This window comes from Orbicella faveolata, unplaced genomic scaffold (genome assembly GCF_042242905.1).
Source record: "Orbicella faveolata isolate gen_17 unplaced genomic scaffold, um_ofav_v1 contig_1, whole genome shotgun sequence".
Classification (NCBI taxonomy): Eukaryota; Metazoa; Cnidaria; class Anthozoa; order Scleractinia; family Merulinidae; genus Orbicella; species Orbicella faveolata.
In genome coordinates, this window is record NW_028301536.1 from 13,677,565 (window position 1) to 13,696,845 (window position 19,281).

The 19,281-nt window shown below is 37.3% G+C and overlaps 1 protein-coding gene across 1 annotated transcript; it reads left to right on the forward strand.

Annotated features, from left to right (window-relative positions):
- Positions 1-41: 41 nt before the first annotated feature.
- On the forward strand, positions 42-19,212 carry LOC110061314 (insulin-degrading enzyme-like). Its single transcript, XM_020768158.2, has 32 exons — positions 42-468; positions 1,972-2,048; positions 3,304-3,330; positions 4,093-4,196; positions 4,284-4,357; positions 5,201-5,296; positions 5,663-5,785; positions 6,076-6,188; positions 6,766-6,855; positions 7,271-7,343; positions 8,383-8,475; positions 8,590-8,681; positions 9,144-9,224; positions 9,379-9,482; positions 10,613-10,715; positions 10,891-10,986; positions 11,260-11,286; positions 11,442-11,524; positions 11,951-12,095; positions 12,561-12,671; positions 13,046-13,166; positions 13,644-13,735; positions 14,326-14,437; positions 14,864-14,931; positions 15,054-15,153; positions 15,568-15,611; positions 15,938-16,018; positions 16,222-16,369; positions 16,507-16,568; positions 16,739-16,802; positions 17,083-17,165; positions 17,747-19,212. The coding sequence occupies exons 1-32, from the start codon at positions 315-317 to the stop codon at positions 17,843-17,845; spliced, it is 2,940 nt and encodes a 979-aa protein (XP_020623817.2). The 5' UTR covers positions 42-314; the 3' UTR covers positions 17,846-19,212.
- Positions 19,213-19,281: the final 69 nt, after the last annotated feature.

Genomic DNA, 19,281 nt, shown 5'->3' on the forward strand with positions numbered 1-19,281 from the left:
AGCCTACCTCTTTCCCTTTGGCCGTGGACTATACCCAGTTTCCCACTAATGGCGGACTTCAATAGCATATGGAACGGCACTAAAATTGATAAAGCTACATTTTAGGACCGTATACATCGTTGTTGCTATCATTGAAGTATTTGAATTTTACTTGCAAGGCACTTCTGGAGCGTTAGATCGATTTTTTTTCCATCTAAGATCCTCGTCGCAATCAGGCAATCAGGTGTCTTTCACCAAATTTGCTGGGTCATCATCTTCTTTGAACTTTGTCGGTTGAATAGCATTTCTGGTGAACTTGATCTCCTGGATTAAACATGGATGGGGTGAAGAAAGTTTATAACGACGTTCCAAAGTCACCCCGTGATGATCGGGTCTACCGTGGTTTAGAACTGAACAACAACATGAGGGTTCTTGTGATCAGCGATCCCTTGACTGATAAATCCGCCGCGGCTTTGGATGTTCACATTGGTAAGAAGTTTAAATATAAGTGATTAAAATGTAGCATTTGATAATTCTGAAAAATGTTGTCAACGACAGTACTGTACTTTTTGAAAAGTTTTCGTTAATTAATATTTTATAAGGGTGAATTGAATTGTGGGAGTAGGGGGGTTGTGGCTTTAGGGGGGTAGGGGTTGTTACTTACAGGGCTTGCCTGCACACATCCATATCCTTTTCCATAGTAAACAATGCTGATTTTACATCCTTTTTACAGACCTACACTGTACATTGTGAAATCAGCCACTAGCTTGCTCTTAGGGAAATGTAATTCTCAAACTCATTAATAATTCATCAAGTTTAAACAAAGGAAATCATGACCGTGACAGTGTTTGGATATCTGATCTTAGCATATACCACACAAGTGAATAGTGCTTTTTGCGCGCTCTGATTGGTTAACTCGGAGGTGATTAGCAAATGCTATTCACCTGCAAGCAGCCGGCTCAAGAGATTTTAAAATTTCCAACTGCTTGTCACACACAAAATAATGTTTTGGTCCGCTAATTATTCAGCTTGTGTGGTATATACTAAAACAATAATTATTCACCTCATTGTCGGTGAAAGTGATGGATATTTACCTCCACTTTGCTGAATAATAATTGTTAATTAATCAGCATAGATTTTTATGATCATATTTCTCCGTTTTCCCCTTATTTTTGGTTTCGATTGAGAAGATATATCAAACACGCAAGACAGTGTTTGGCCATATTTCCAAACACCTCAAAATTCATCAAAAATACTTCGCTATGTATCATATTTTCAGCTCTCTTCTCGGTGTTTGGAAATGTGGTCAAACATGGTCTTTTGTGTTTGATATATTACATCCATCTCACAGACTTCCTCACAGAAGTCGACCTTTATTACCATTTGTTATCCTGTACTAGTTAATACAGTGGAATCTGTTAATCCGGTCACCAATGGGCCACAAAAATCTGACCGTATTAATGGGCTGGCCGTATTAAGGGGTTCTGTAAATAAGAAAATGAGTGACTGAGCTTTTTTCAGGCCAAAATAAAGTGGCTGTAATAACAAGGTCACTGTATTAACGGGGTGGTCGTAAGGCAGGGTTACACTCTATTTGTAGCACCATGGTCTACTATCAGACCGATATGTTTCCAAAGGAGATAGAAACAGGGAGCTTACCTTTGTATTTCTTAAATGGAGAATACTTCCAAAGATGGAAATCTCACAATAATGGGAGCTGTTCTCAAATCAAGATTTCCTGAAATATGCACTTGACTGAAAAAAAATGAACTGAAAGCAATACTCTCTGCCAGAAATGGGAAACTCTATGAAGAATACATCTAAAGAGGATAAGTCAAGGACAACTCTTTGTCTTTAGATGTAACTTAGTTGACATGCCATAGTGAGAGGTTCATGTTACATACTTACCCCCATTATTGACATATGGTCATGACATGTAGAAAGACATAATAACTCTTAATTAGTCATTTGTTTGATTGTTACATTATTAAGGCAGCATGAGTGATCCAGCTGAACTACCAGGTCTTGCTCATTTTTGTGAGCACATGCTGTTTCTAGGCACAGAAAAGGTGAGAGCACATTTACATGTACATGTACAGTGTAGTCAACTGTTTGATTATTAATCTATCACTAGTCAAAACCATTGAGAGTGATTAACATCAGGCATAAGTAAACTAAGTGCAAATTATGAAGAAAAAAATTAAAAATACAAACCATTGGTACTGGTCATTGTTATTATTCTGATTAGTACTGGTTATTAATCGACTCACTGCAAAACAATAATCAAGGCTGTGGTATTAGGAAAATTACCAGGAGCCCAAAGGTTCCTAACCATGAAATCTTGGGTGCCCAGCACTTAAGCTTATATGAAAAAAGTGAGTTTTTCCAGTTGCCCAAAGGCATTTTAAGTTAGTTGTCTGCGGCTCCTGGGCAGCCCTGATAATGTACTAGCCCATGTGCACTCTTTCAAGTTACAGAAAATAACAATTAAGAGGGAACGAAGAGTAAGAGAGTTGATCCACCATTAGACCTTATTCTCAAGGTGCTCTCTCAAGTTACTTTTGGACATACAGTAGTACTCAGTTCTTCTGTGAGTAAAGTTACCACGCATGTTGCAGCCGCATTTAATTCTTTGATATTGTTTCCTTCTGTACATGCATTCTTTCATGATCATCGCATTCTTTTCGTTTATCTCACTTTCACGTTATTGATATTCTGTTAGGTTTTTTCGCATAATTTTGCTTTGTTTCAGTCCCCTTTTGTATGTGTCTTTCTAGTTTATTTGTGCATTTTCATGGCGACGCTACCGTCATCTCGTTTCATTTACCGCCCTGCCGTTTTCCTTTTACATGTTCCTTAGCTTCCTAGTCATACAACGTTTGTAAGTATCGTCTACCTTCACCTCGTTTTTTCTGTTTCTTTTATTGTATTCGTCTATAACTTGTAATTTATTTTGTTTGTAGCAACCGCTCCCTTTTCATTGCTTTCTTTGCACTTGTTAAATTGCACATTTCATCTTATCGATTAAAGCCAAGTAGTGTGTTGAACGTTCACTACAATAACGCATGTAGCTTGGATGTTTTCCAGGAAATGGAAATACTTGTAAAGCTGCTTTAACTGTCCATGTGAGCAAAATTCACATCACAGCATTGGCTACCACTGGGATTGCTGGAACCTAGAGTGTTCTAAAAATAACTTGAGAGGGGTCACCTTGGGAATAAGGCATAAATGGGGGATTACTCCTTATCTTCTCTTGTAACTGGATAATGTATTTGCAGTTTTGTTATTATATTTAATTCCTAATTCTTTGTTTTTTATGTGTAGTATCCATCAGAGAATTCATTCACTCAGGTAGGAGCTCGATTCAATTTTGATAGATATATCTCAACTGAAAATATTATCAAATTCATGAGTGAGGGGGATTATTGTGTAAATTGGTTCTTGTTTTTGATTTCTGGGCTACTTTTGATTAATATTATTTTTAGCCTTATGTTGTCAACTCACATGCATCTTTAGTTAGATTTAGTTCAAGGTGTTAGAAATATTTGGCAGAGAAAAGGTGTCAAAGTTAAATTTGCTGACTACATGTACATATATAGAGGGACAGAAGCCAGATTTTTATAATATTGACTATCAAGATTGATGATGACATCAGTTTTGCATTTAGTTCAAATCTGCCATCTACAAACAGTGTAGGCTCAGAATCAATCTGACAATGAATTATTTATAATCACAATTTTTAGAGAGTGACCGGCTGAAGTATTGCATACAAAATTAAACCAGGCCATAAATCATGCACAGATACTCTTTAAATGTTGTTTTGCCCAATCTTACAAACTTGTGCATAGGTTACACTCTGGACTTTCCATGGTTTGACTGATTTTGAATTGTTTTGCAATGAGTGTCTTAACGTCAAATTTTTCTTCTTTAAAACAACATGTATCCCAACATTAATTTCCAGCCAATTTAAACTTGCTCTTTCAAAATTTTGCTGATTCAGACAAAAAGAAGAAGAAGAAGAAAAAAAATGTCCCCTTTTATGACTTAATTTAACGCTTCTCCAAAATTATAGTTTTTTGTGTTATTTAATGGTTAGCAAATTGTTCCTTACAGTTTTTAAGTGAGAATGGTGGATCATCTAATGCTTTCACTGGTGGAGAACATACAAACTTTTACTTTGATGTCAAACATGAGGGTTTACATGAAGCATTGGATAGGTAATTTACAATGTAATTTGTCAAAAATTAAATAAAAATAATTGAGAATTGATCTTTAAGTTTCTTATTCAATGATTGAAATTTTAGGTTTGCACAGTTCTTCCTTTGCCCATTGTTTAATTCAGATGCAACAGACAGAGAGGTTAATGCTGTTGAATCAGGTGAATAAATTAACCTAATGATGATGATCATGATACAAAATATTGTTCTGGGTGTAATTAATTAAATCTTTAAATTATTGTTTCTTACAAATAATACATTATAGCAGGGATTACTATGATGCATTAATTAACTTTAATTTCAATTTAAAAAACTGACATTCAAGATTTTGAGCCAGTTGTACAGTGTAACTGATCTAAAAATGCCTTCCCTCTGATACAAATGGTAAGATTTGACAATGATATCAGGTTGATCAAGGACAAGTCTTTGTTTTGCGTCTAGGCCAGCCCATCATGCTGGTGCTTTTCTCCAGTATCTGTGGTTTCTATGGCATATGAGGTGACAAGAATTATTTCTAGACATGTAAACAGGGCTGTCAATCAGGACCATTAACCCATAACAGCTTCTACGACTGAGTAAGTTTGATGAACCCTTGATGTTATGGGTGAACTTGCCTGTAGTTAATACAATTCACCCAAAAAGTACCAAGTTTGTTACGGGTGTAAAGGTTAAGTCTACAGTTGAATCAAAATTTAATGACAGCCTTGGCACTCCCCCTGGATGAGATGCCAGTCCATCACAGGGTTACCCTCTAAATAGTGTTGAACTTATTGGTATCTGGGGGGAAAGAGGAACTATGAGAGTAGTAATTACTCTGCTCATAATTATGAAAAGTGTTTTGCCCAAGAACATAACACAGTACTTAACCTCTTCAACGGCTAAAACCTGGACTGTATGATCCAAGAGTACAGCGCAGTTATCTTTAGGCCAGTGGGCTTCCCATGATAATTATGATACATGTGACACGTTGCTGTGCTGTAATCATTCTATTTTGTTTTGTTTAGAACACCATAAGAATGTCTTGTCTGATTCTTGGAGGCTGAATCAGTTGGACAAATCTTCAGTTAATCCATCTCATCCCTACAGTAAATTTGGTTCAGGTAAACTATGCATTTTTTACACTATGAGGTCTTGCATACTAGTGAAAATGAATTTCATGAAAATGCATTAATTAATCTTTTTTCTTCGGACAAATTGAAGTCATAATCCCCAAGGGTGTATGTTCTCATTTACAATAATTTTCAGCCATTCCCTTGCAATTTTTATGTGTGATTTAGATGTTTTGTTGGTGACAGTATAGTTTTAGTGGGATTTATGCTGTATAAGAGGTGAAAATGAGGCATTTTCCCAAGCTATGTATCCACCATTTTGGTCATTATGTATTTTCAATGCCTATGTTAACTATAATTGCTTTTTCTGTCAGAATATTTGTCTCACACATGTTTTATGGATGGTCCTATGTGTAGGTAACAAGCTTACTCTTGATACCAGACCAAAGGAGAAAGGCCTCAGTGTTCGTGATGAACTACTCAAATTTCACAGTTCATCTTACTCTGCCAATATCATGGCACTGGCTGTTCTAGGCAGAGGTATAGTATGGTGTACTTGAAAAGAATATTTATTAAATAAATTTATGTAATACAATGGATGTAATAGTAAGTAAAGTCTATTAAATAACTACTGAATATAAAACAGTGTGCTAGAAATTTAGAGAAACTTTGGTGAGAGTTAGTTTAAATGGTTGCCTAGCTACAGCAATACATGTGACACACATTCTACCAGGAATATGTCAATAAATGAAATACATGATTTGTCAGTACAATGTGTCAAAAGAAAAAAAACACTCTATAACTATATTAACTGTGCACATTTTTTTTAGAATCACTTGATGACTTGACCAACCTGGTTATAAAGCTGTTTTCAGATGCCTTGGATAAAAATGTTACCATTCCTGAGTTTCCTGACCACCCTTATAGTGATGAACATTTGCAGGTGAGAAAGAAACCAGGAGTAAGAGGATGTGTTACTTTACTTTGACTGTTTGTGTGATTCTATCTCTGTAGGTAAATTAGATTTGGGGTGCTTTCCATTCCACCAAAAATTCTGAAAATTTCTTATCAAGCACAAATGGTACAGAAATTATGTCGTGGAAAAGTTTCTAGACAATACAAAAATTGTGGAAATTTCTAAAAAGCGAACCATACAACTAAAAATTCTGCAAATTCTGGGAGGAAAATTAAATAGAGTGAAAATTCCTGGTAAGAAACTGCCAAAAATTTGGGTATAGTCCTACCTGGCAAGGTTGTCTTCTTTTCTGGAAAATTTTGGAAAATGTCATTCATCACTAGAAATTTCTGGAAATTCAAACCTGACTTTTGGAAAAGCACCCATGGTGCTTTATTTGACAAATGAAACAAAAAATAATGATTGGAGTCATCATACCATAATTCTCTTCCTCATCACTCCCCATCATCTTCTCTGTTTGCAGCATTATTTATTTATTATTTGCTTATGTATTTAATGTCAATTTTAAAATCTAATTTGGAGATATCTTATTTTGCTTCTGAAGGTAGAATTTAAAGTAGTGCCAATCAAAGATATAAAACACCTAAACGTTTCATTCCCCATTCCTGATGTTAACCCACACTATGATAGTAAGGTAAGCATAACAAGAAAGGTATAAAAATATAATATGTATAGTTCTGAGCTTGTCCAAGACAGAGATGCATGAACTGCACTGTCATAAAGTTGAAGTAAACCCAAACATATGTCCCTAAGACTATAAAAGCTGTGTTGTATATAACAATCATTAAGATAATGTCTATTCTGCCATAACTAGTTCACTGTTGGAGTCAGTGTTTATCTTCATTGGTTGTGGTATAAATTTATAATGCTAATTATTTCTAATTAACTTTAGTTAGCTTTGCCCCTCATGAGGCATAGGGCTTCCACCATAGCTCTCCATCAGGCTCTGTTGTTGGAAATCATTTCAGCCTCACCCTAGGTCGTCCCAATGCTCTCCAGTTCTTTTATCACCATATACGTACTGACAATCATATTGTTTTAACTTGCAGCCATGTCATTATATATCTCACCTTCTTGGCCATGAGGGTAAAGGAAGTTTACTGTCAGAACTCAAAACAAGAGGTGAGAATCTCAAACCATAAGTACATGTAGTAAGCTAAATACAAAACTGAGTACATTAAATTGTCATTGGTGAAAATTTATGTGGGCTAATTGACACCCGTATAAATTAATTAATCATTGTTTCACCAAAGAAATACAAGAGTTATTTCCCAGTTTTTTGCTGTTGTGGAGTCTACTTTCAGAGGCTTCCATTATGATATATCTAAAAATGCGACTACAAAGCAGATACAGACTGTTGTTGTGTGGGTTAATAGTTTCAAGTGCTGGGTCAAGATTAGGTACAGCTGTCTGACACACAAGCCAGGTGGCCAACACTGTCCCACTGACTTGCGTCTGTAGTGCTCATAAAGTAACCTTGGTAGTACTGCTAGTCCCACATGAATGGGATGATATTATATCACTCTGTCTCACAAGAACTGGAAACTACCAAATTCACGAATTTGATTGGCTGAAATGGATATTGAAAGCGGTCTAGATTTTCCCATGTAGACTGGCATCTAGACCAGTAATGTTTTGCAGTAAAAAAGTTGCAAACTAAAATGCAAAATCATTGACTATTTTCATCTAACAATATTTATGTATGGAAGTGCCAAAAAGCCTGATGAGAAAAAAAAGTAAAGAGGAGGAGCAAACTTTGGCTGAGAATTAAATTCAGCTCATCCCCGTTCGCAAGCAAAATGTCAGTTAGTGCAAACCAGTGACATTAAATGAATTAAATTGTTCTTGTTTGCCATATTAATAAACATCTTATTAACTGGGCTTAGTCGGTCTGTGTGGGAGAATCTTGACCTCGGTTGTGTGTACAGACCTCACTGCGTTTGGTCTGTGCTCACAACCTCGGTCAAGATTCTCCCATAAAGACCTCCTGCTTGTTTAATAAGAGCTAATCAAAGTTGCTTTTTAACTGGGATCTCTTTCTCTTGCTTTACACTAGCCAATACATCCCTGCAGCTCCCTCTTGGATTAGGGCAGTTAATGCTTGCCTTTAGTATGGTCCTGTAGTATATTATTTCACAAATGTTAATCTTTGTCACAACAGGCTGGGTGAATGAACTTGTTGCGGGAGGAGCTGGCGGAGCTAAAGGGTTTATGTTCTTCATCTGCAACATGGAACTTACCACTGAAGGTCTAGGTAATTGTTTTAAATTTTTTAGCACTTGTGTGAAAATTGGCTAATGCTGTAAGTTATAATTTTCATGTTCCATTGACTACTTTTATTTAATTCAGTCTTTCTTATTTTTTCAAGACCATGTCTATGAAATAGTGACTTGTGTGTTTCAATACTTGGAAATGCTAAGAAGGCAAGAACCCCAAGAGTGGATATTTAAAGAGTGCCAGGTGAATTATATTTACTTACCATATTTTTTTGGTTACATGTATAAGGTGCAGTGTTTTTTCAAAGAAACTATTCCTGTGCAATCTAAATCTGTTCTAAACTCTGGGTGTGTCTTCTAGCCGAGTATCTTCACACCACAAAATCTTATTTTGCAAAATAATTCCCTGATGATTAAACCTGTCAAAGGAACCAAATACACTTAATAGTGTAAACTGAAGGCAAACAATGTTGGTTGTTGCCTTTTTCAAACTTGTTGGTTTTGAAAACAACGGGGTGATTCTGAATGAACGGTTGTACATGTATTTGTCAGCTCAGCATACTATGTGATTGTTAGCTTCTAACTGACTACGGAAGAGATGAATTCACGTGCATCTTTCACAGAGGATGTGAATATTAAGGACGGAAGGCTGGTATAGTAGTAAGGGCACTTGCCTTTATCTTTATCTAAAATCTTTTCCTTGTAGGCTCTTAGTGAAGTCAGATTTCAATTTAAAGACAAGGAGAATCCCAGATCCTATGTTTGTTCAACAGCTCGCTGTTTGCATGTGAGTATTATGCTAGTTATTCTTAACAAATGAATATCCCAACTTATTTATAAACTTGTCAAGGCCTCTTAAGCCCTTAAGCTCACTACCTTTTTGATTGTCTGTGATGATTGCACATCATCATATTATACATTGCTTTGTTGTGCCTCTGCAGGAGTTTGGGGTGGAAGATGTCATTCAAGGTCAATTTATAATGACACATTTTAAGTCTGATTTGATTAAGATGATTCTCTCATATCTGGTACCATCAAAAGTGAGGTGAGATACTGTGGTAGTGTGATAGATGTTTAATTGCTCGGTATAAGGTAACATATATGTGGTTAAATAATGGAAGACTTACTCTTATACATGTACATGAACAGATGCTGTCAAGGAAAATGTGCCTGCCACAATCAAATACTGGACAAGCATAGATTTTGGCATGATGACTGTTCAACAATTATAGAATCCAAAGCCACCCACAGGGATTCTGACGGGGTGCAAAGAAAATCAGTTTTCCTGCTTGACCTTTTCACCAGCCTAAGAAACATTTTCAAACTAATGTCATGATTAATTTATCAAAAACTGAAATTGAAACTTGCAATAATTTGATCTCTTGCATTACTTCTGTAATATTCAAATTATGTCCACTTTTAATTTATCCTCCTAAAAACTTTACTTTACCATCAGGCATGCTGCAAGTGAAGGACAGAATCTACTAGTTTGACAGACTCCAAAATCCACTTTCCCCAGCTATCTGCCGACAGAATTTTTTTTTGCATGCTGATTGGAGAAAATTTGGTAGAAACATACATGTAGAGCAACTCTTAAGCCATGTATCAAGAAAATTCTTTGGTTCTTTGATATTGCAATTTACGAAAAGATTGTCGTTTAATGGCTTATTTGTGTATCATGTTGCTTGATATTTTTTATTATTATTTGCAGTAACACAAGGGAAAACAATGCTTACTTACAACACTGGCTCTGTTTACATTATATTGCTCTAATTATTTACACTATTTAAATTACAATATCTAAACAACTTACACTACTAACAAATACAGTGACGACAATTGGCAAAGAAAAAAAGAAGAAAATAGATAGTTACCATTACAGCTTGAGGTTGTACTATAGAAACATAAAAAACAGACCAAAGGCATGTGGTACATTAAAGGTACAATGAGTTATGCATCTGACAGGAGATTAGAAATAGACTAATGGGTAGGAGATAGATACCGATAGGTATAGAAAATATAATCTAAAATATTGATTAAATCCTCATATATTCTGTAAGAGGTTTCCATTTCTTTGTGTCTCCACTTTTTGTTTCTATTTCATATGGTGATTTTAGTGTGCATGTGAAATGCGTAAGATGTTGCTTGATATTGGTTGATTTGTTCTTTCTGCAGAATAACATTGATTGCAAAACTTTTTGAAGGCAAAACTGATCTTGTAGAAGAGTGGTATGGAACAGAATATTCTGTGAACAAAATCCCTCAAAAGTACATAGAGGTAACTATACATGTCATACATTTCATTGACTGACTGACAGACAGACAGACAGACAGACTGACTGACAGACAGACAGACAGACAGACAGACTGACTGACTGATTTCATTGATTGATTGATTGTTGGTCAATGGTCAAAGTTACCTATGGGTATTTCATTTACCTTTCTGGTTTTAGGAATGGGAGAATGTGCCACTGAATCCCTCTTTGCAACTTCCTGAGGAAAACGAGTTCATTCCTACAGATTTTACGATAAGAGAAAGACCCCACGATGTAAGTACAATGGAGTATATTGCATTTCATTCTTGGAAGTCCCCATCAATGCCATCCCTTTTTGAGCTATACAGTAAAAAAGCAGCAGCTGTTTTTTAGACTTTGTATGAAAAAGGGATTACAAACAGTCGATTTATTAGTTTTCTTATGATTTCCAAAAAATGGTCAAAATTTGCCCCTTTAGGGAATAAAATATCTTTTGCAAGCTAGACCATTTAAAATGGTTTCTAACAGATGAGTCAGTTAACCAGTACTTTTCTTATCTCTTTGTAGTCTTCATCGATTCCCACTCTTATAAAGGTATGCAAGATTATTATATAATACTTTTGTTTTATATCGTCTACAAACTAAGTGCAGCATATGGAACTTAATTAAATAACAGGTTTGTCTTTGAGCTGTATTTCCCCTAGTTCACTTCTGTGCACGCCTTACATGCCTATGTTATCATCTCACAGGATGACTCACTTTTGAAAGTTTGGTTTAAACAAGATGACACGTTCCTCCTGCCCAAGGCTTGTCTTCTTTTTGAAATTACAAGGTAACATGTGCATTAATTTTTGTTTTTCACAAAGGAATAACATTTTTTTTCATTAACATGTACATGTGTACACAATAACTGCTTTTTCTTAAAAGGCCTTATATCTTTGGTCAACTATTTCTGTCGAAAATGGTAACTTCTGAAATTTCGTTAATGCGCACTAAAAAAATTGCCACGGCGTGTCAAAATTTTGTCAGTGCGCGCAAATCATTTTGGTACGGCACTACCCATTTACAGAATCAAAATGAGAAGGTTTTTCTCTTGCTGGACACGGTTCCAATTCTTATTTCGGCACCCCTAATTTCCATCTGTATCAATCTCAAACAGAGATGTCTGTTTGAAACTTAGGCTGTACTTAAGTTTGTGTGAAAGTGAATATTATGAAAGATCACATATCATATATTAATTTTGTGTGTTGTTTTTCAGTCCACTGGCATACGTGGATCCAGTTCACTGTAACATGGCTCACTTGTTTGTTGAACTCCTCAAGGATTCGCTCAATGAGTACGCTTATGCAGCCGAGATAGCTGGGGTCAACTACAAACTGGAGAACACCATGTATGGCATTTATGTAAGTGACTGCTTATCAAGTTTGCCGCACGAAGCTGTTAGATATAATGCTGTTTGAGAAGCTTAGGAAGTGGGACAGTCTGTGATGGATAAGCATCCCTTTTAGGGAGGACTGTTAGTACTGTAGAGGCAGCGTGGCGGAGTGGTTAGGCCACGGAACTTGAAATCCGGAGGTTACGGGTTCAATTCCCGCTCTGACCACTAAGCTTGAGTTGTTTCTCGGTAGACCCTTGTTCACCTCCTCGGTCATACTTGTATATAGCCAACCAGTTGAGATTTTTAAGCTTATTATGTGTATTTGAAATATTTGTTTCCTTCAGTTTAAGTGGCAGGCCTGAGAACTAGTTACGTGTAGCTAAGCGCATTGACCAGTATAAACATTTAACTTTTTTGATCTGTTAATGGTAGTCGTTTCTTGATAACGTTAACAGAAACGTCTATGCTGAACTAAATTCTTATTTTGCAGCTGAGCATCAAAGGATATAATCACAAACAGCCGGTTTTACTGAAGAAGATTTTTGATAGAATGGCAAACTTTCAAGTGGATCCAAAGAGATTTCCACTCATCAAAGAAAGGGTGAGAAAAATCTTCCGTGATGAATCCTACCTACACCTTTGATTTACCAATATTAACTCTTCGGAATGATTGCCATCAGATAAATTTGTCGATACTTCGAGACATTATCCATTACTTGAGAATTTTCGTAATTCTCATGACCTTTTTGCGTGACATTGTATTGACAATGTAAGGAGAAATTGGATCTTCGTCCATTCGGTCACTCTTAGAAAACGAAACGTTAGATCGCTCATCTAGTTAACCGTGGTTGTTCTTGCTCTTATTGATATTCATTGCTCTTGGGAGTAATAAAGGACTAGAACTACATTCAGACACGCACATGTTCTGCCGTATTATCAGTGTCATTCTCTTCGTTGTTCTTTTTCACGGTTTAGTGCGCCATAGCCCTGAAGAACTTTGTTGCTGAGCCGCCTCATCAGCACGCTTTGTACTACACGTCATTTCTGTTGGAAGAGCTCGCCTGGCACAAGGACGAACTTTTAGAAGCATTAGAAGGTGTGTATGGCAGTAAACGTAAACTTGTTTCCAATTTCCGTTTCTTCTGCTATGAGAGCAAGGGCAAAACAAAAAAGGCTACAGGTACTGTGGAGAAGGGTGTAGTGGAAACTTAAATGAGCATAAGGTTGCAGAATGGTTTGGTCGACTCCTTGCTTTGTTTTGGGACAATTTTTTCGACAGTCTCTTCTAATGACTGAGTGGTACGCTAAGCATTAGCCTGCGTTGCAGCCGTACGTGCCACAAAATCCCCGGCGGTTTACTCTCTGCGACACAGGTTAGCTAAGTGTGGGATAAATTACAGTAAAGCACACTTTGTCTAATGGGTCAGAACAAGTGAAATCTGAATAGGAAACGCTATATGGAATCGCCTTAAACTAGTTTCCGAAAAAGAGAGGGCTTTGTTGAACATTGCTAAGCAAAGTCAGCGTAAACTCGAACTTGTCAACTGATGTAGACATGTTGTTTGTCTCATAGAGGTAACCCTGGAGAAGCTAGTGGCTTTCATCCCTGATTTGTTAGGGAGACTTCATATCGAGTGTTTGTTTCATGGAAACTTGACCAAAGAGGTGAGTTGGGAATATTTCAGTATTTCATTCAATTGTCTTAAATTAAGTCCAGTTAGAAAGGCGATTATCAACGGGATCAAAACACTTCCTCATCTTTCTCTCGTGATTTGAATAACGAATTTCCTAATAGAAAGTGATTCTATTCATTGCTAAAACTTTTCTATAAGTCATTGAACCATTTTGCCAACTTTCAACAAATTTGGCAAGCTACCTTTAACACCACTCTCTTGCCTTTAACTTTTATGAAGTCAGAAGTGGACTCAAATAACAAGTTACATGTATGTGGACGATTTGGCAAAGTGTAACTGGCTCTTCGTGCAAATAACGTATTGATTTGTGTACGCATTGCGGACCTAGTACCCGTACAGTCTTTTTCTATGCCCATTGTGCTATATTACAGTTAGGAAAATCAGAAATAAGCAAGTTTCACTTAAGTGATCAATATTTCTATTCTCATGGCTTTATACCTGACTTAGTGCTGTTGTTTGGAGGAGAAAACTAGAAATGATAACTATAAATGTGATCTGTAAGGATCAATATAAGATCTCGCTCATTAAGCTCTCTTCTTGTGTTGTTTTGCTCTGTTGTAGGAAGCTGTTGTCACTGCAGATCTCGTGGAGAAAATTATTAAAGAAGACAGCAAAACAAAACCTTTGCTACCACTTCAGTTAATTCGACACAGAGAGTTACAGTTACCAAGTGGTGAGATTAGACGTCGCGAGAACAGTACTCTGAAGATGTCTCTTCCATGTCTATAAGCCAATTTCTTAGATTACACTGGTCACAAGCGATCTACACCTAAAACCACTTTAAAGTCTTTGTTGCATTCTCCGGCAATAGCCGCTTCAAATGTGTGGGATGTCGACCTTTAGGGAGTTGTCCGTCTAAACGAGTGTCAAGTTTAAGTTAAATTTTCGTTTAGTTTTGTTGTTAATTTGCTAAATTTATGTCACTGACGAGATAGGAATACAGCTAAACTGATTTCTGGTTCTTGAGCAAGTGATAAGCCAGTCTGCCCAATATAGTGTGCACGATTACGAGTCAATGTGAAGTAGCTGCTCTTGTGAGACCTAGACTGAATATGAAGATTGCTATACGCTTGTAAGGCAATTTGTCACTTCTTTTTAGGTTGTTCGTATCTATTTGAGGTGCAAAATGAAGTTCACAATAATTCAAGCTTGGAGATTTATTATCAGGTATGTACATGTAGGCTGGTAGCTGTGTGCAGTGTGACAAACTTGTGACCCGTGACCAACCCTTAATGTTGCATTGCTACATTGAACGTTGCCGGACTGAAAAGATTTCTTTTCTTTTCTAGTGTGACCTACAATCCACCAAAAGTAACATCCTTCTGGAATTGTTTTGCCAAATCATTTGTGAGCCTTGTTTTAACACTCTTAGGACTCAGGAGCAGTTAGGTATGTAATTACTTGCACAAACTTTCGGACGATTTTAATTTCGGACAAAAAGTGTCCGAAAATAAAACCGTCCGAAGTTTTTAAACTTCCGACAAGTCTAGTTGAGACACCGCTTTAGATACGTAACGGCATGTAAAACCTCGAAGGTGCAGTGAAACTATCTTTTTCACAGATGTTGTTTCAGTGTTTGTAAACTTAAATTTACATTAGCTATGTTTTAGCGGTGTCCGAGATTTCTGTCCCAAATGAGATACAAAACGTCCGTAATTTATTAAACGTCCGAAATTTCTTTTAAGCAAAGTAGAGAGCGAATCATTTTTCGGCTCTTTTTTTGTGGCATATGCGGATTGGCCTTTCCCGGCGTACGGCATAATGCAAATGATGTATTAACACTCTTTGCTCTCTGTCTTTTAGGGTACATTGTTTTTAGTGGAGCAAGGAGATGCAATGGTGCCCAGGTTGTTATGATTGTTGTGGTGAACTAATTTCAGTATTACCTTTGTGTTAACAAACTCAATAATCGGCAGCGAGCTCTAACTAATGATTTCAATGAGAACCAGTCGTAGCTTTGCCCAGAATGGCAGCCAGTGGCAAATTGGAGCTCTTGATTTGGGCTATTTTCCGCTCGAGTGTGTTCCCTCAGGTTATTTTGGTTTTAGTTTTTACTTATAAAAGAACTCTGTAAAGTAATTTTTGTGACCTTTTCCATTGAATGTTTTATTGTAGGGTAGTTTTAGCCTAAGTTATTCGACTAATAATGTTGACGTTTTTCTCCTTTCTTCAGGGTCTTCGGGTCTTGATCCAGTCTGAAAAGGAGCCTTCTTTGCTAGATTCACGTGTTGAAAATTTCATCCAAGGAATTGAGGTTTGTTGGCATCAACATAGATCCAGCTACTGTTTGAGTTTAGCGCAAAGTAAAAGCAAAGAACATTAAGCAATAGATCATATCGTTCGTTTTTGGCAACTTTCAAACCTAGATTCGAAGTGGACGGTAATACTAGGTTAGACCCAGTTGTTTAAATTTTTCCAGTCATATGGGGAATAATAATGTGTATTTTTTTTAATTAGGAGTACATTACAGAAATGTCAGATGAAGAGTATAAGAATCACGTCGAGGCACTTACGGTCAAAAGGCTCGACAAACCCAAGAAACTGTCTTCGGAATGTATGAAACACTGGAAAGAAATTCTCTCGCGGCAGTACAACTTTGATAGGGGTGAGGACAGTGAAAATGATTTATGACTAAATGTGCTTTAAGGACTCGTTATAATTTATGGTGAATTTTTTGACAGCAGGATGAAAGTTATCTGATTTGAAAAGTGTCTTACCTACGTCTGTACCTTCTTCCTTCAGATAATATCGAGGTGGCGTATTTAACGACGGTCACGAAAGAAGATGTTCTGTCATTTTACCGGGTAAGAATTCTGATCGGTGTTACAACTGAATAAAGACTCCGTACTGTGGGTTTTTGTTGTGGCACTTCATCTACCAGGGGCCAACACTTGGAAGGTCAACCCCTGAAACCAGCTATGGTGGTTACTTTTACCGATTTAACCTGTTAAATTGTTTTTTGTTTTCCTGAAAGGATCTTCTCGCAGCTAATGCACCCAGAAGACACAAGCTGGCTGTTCATATTTTGTCAAAAACCAGTAAGTACCGCTTTTTGTGCTTTCAAACTTTCTCCTGATATTTTAATTTACTGAAGGTTAACAAGTGATCTTAAGAGCTTTACCGAATTTCAAAAATGGACTTATATCTAGTTATTTTTCTTACAGTAAACTTCGAAAGCTACGGTCTTTTTCGTATTGCGTGCAAACTTTTGCTGGTCAATAATTTGCACGCTCTGTGACCCTATTTTCCACAATACGCAGCTTGCTAGCTGGGACACAAGGTTTAGAATTTCTTGTCTAATTTTTATGTGTCTTGCAGTGACCAAGAACTCGTGTAACAAGGCCTTGAATGATGTCATTGAAAATGCTGAGAAAACTGAAGATGCTAATCTTCCATCCTTGGTAAATTTATGCTTATTTGAGTCGTCTCTGTGGTGTTCAGTGTTGATGCCTAACTTATGGAAATGATAATTACTTTGTGGGCCTCTTGAAAATTAGCTTTTCATTCTTCAGCGAATTGACTCTAGCTGAGAGGTTTTAAAAGTTTAGCCAGCTATTGGTTTTTCTAAATTTCACAGTCAACAACAGCAAAAAAAAAAGAACGAGCTTGCGCTCTTTCCTCTGCAGAGGTTCAAAAAGATTTTTCCACTCTGGTCTCCAGAGCCTCCGTTTCTTTTGATCACTTGATCGGCGAAACGACATTTTAAAACGAGTAGCACTGGAGACGAGAATGGGGTTTTTCTTGTGGGAAGAATCCGCTGAGCTAGTTAAGTGCAGGCGTAAAATACCGTCGCCAGAACCTTTGCGAAGGAGAGCGGTCTCACGAGCGTTTTGTCGGCCTGTGGTTACGGCGATATCCCAGCCTCACAGACTTGGTTTAGATTGGCCAATTAGTGGCAATTAAAAATAAGGTCTGAAAAATATATCAGTAAGGTAAGGCGTGATTTACTTTTTCTCATGTTATGCTTCTGTCCTCTTTGCAGCCAACGATTATTGACGATATCGCTGCATTCAAGAGTAGCCTTCCACTATTTCCTCTTGTACCGCCATACCACAGTCAGCCCACTAAATCCAAGCTGTAGATCACATGCAACCATCCCACGGCCTTCGTTTCACTCTTCACCGCCCTTAGTCAACGACGTCATTTCTCTTCACAAGAACTCCCTAGCTTCCATTCCTTTGTTTCCTTACACTGAGAAACTTATTATTATACCCGAGGGCTAGTTATGTTATGAAAAATTAAGGACCAGACACACGGAACGGGACGACATTGCACGCAATACTTCATGTATGAAGCACAGCATCGCTAAGGCGCTATCTAGCGCTGATGGTCAAAATCCAAAATAAAAATTGCGATGGTGGCCAAGAAGTAGAACGCCGCAACTGCTAGAGTTCTGCTGTTAGAGGAGAAAACGGTATACCACTTTAATTAATCGTTTCAGATTAGAGCGGTTTTCAATTGAGTGTCGTAAAACCAAAACCAAACCACTTGCTCGTTAATTAGACTACTCAGTTATCTCAAACCGTAGTAAAACCAAAACCAAAGTAATTGCCTCACTACTTTCGGCTCTCAATTGAAAACCGCTCCATTCCTCTAACGTCGCCAATAATTAAAAAACAGTGTATACATCTATATGCATTAGAAAAGCGATTTTCTTCCAGTTGGACGAAGGTTGCGTCTAACTGTTGCGCGAATGTTGCAGATAGTGGATTCTCACTAAAATCGTAGAACATGGTAAGCGCAATTTCGTGCGAGAAATTTTCAAGCACGGTTTAATTTAGTTGCCCATTGCTAATGTGCTTCCGTGTGTCAGGGCCCTTACTGTGTGCACTCTGCCGTGTGTTTCACTGTCGAACCATGGACAAATTTTTCGTTCAATTGTCGTGTTTTGTTCCGCTTGCCTTATTTTCTACCCTATAGATATTGCATATATTTAATGAGTGCATTAGTGTACGAAATATTTGGGCCTCGTCCAGAATGCGCCGGAGGAATTTGAAAACGGAGGTTTCACTTTGAAAACACATCAAATGTTTTCCTTCCACACTACGCCGGAAAAATATGAAAACGCAACGATCACCGGTCCTTTTAGATTCGTGTTTGAGCGAGTAAAACTCGGACAGGGGAATATCTCGACTATGTTGACGTTATCGTTATCGAAAAGCTCTGTTTTCAAAATGTTTACTGAGTCAGTCCACACCGGCGTTTTCAAATTTCTTCGGTTTGAAGAGCGCTTTCGAAAAGCTCCGTTTTCGTGAAGGATTAGTCTGAACGGTAGGCCTAACCGTGGAAATAAAGCTCCGTCTTCAAATTCCTCCGGCGTAGTGTGCACGGGGTCTTCAGCGTGCAAAAGAATGAAGAATGTCAGGCCTGAAAGAGTTGAGAAAAATAATTTCAGCTCCCTGTCACCATTGCAGAAGTAAAGGAAATAAAATATTACTCATCCGAAAACGCGTCTGTACCTGTAAACTACAAACCGGACGGCAGGATTTCTTTGTCCGTTATCGGGTTGTGCCTAAT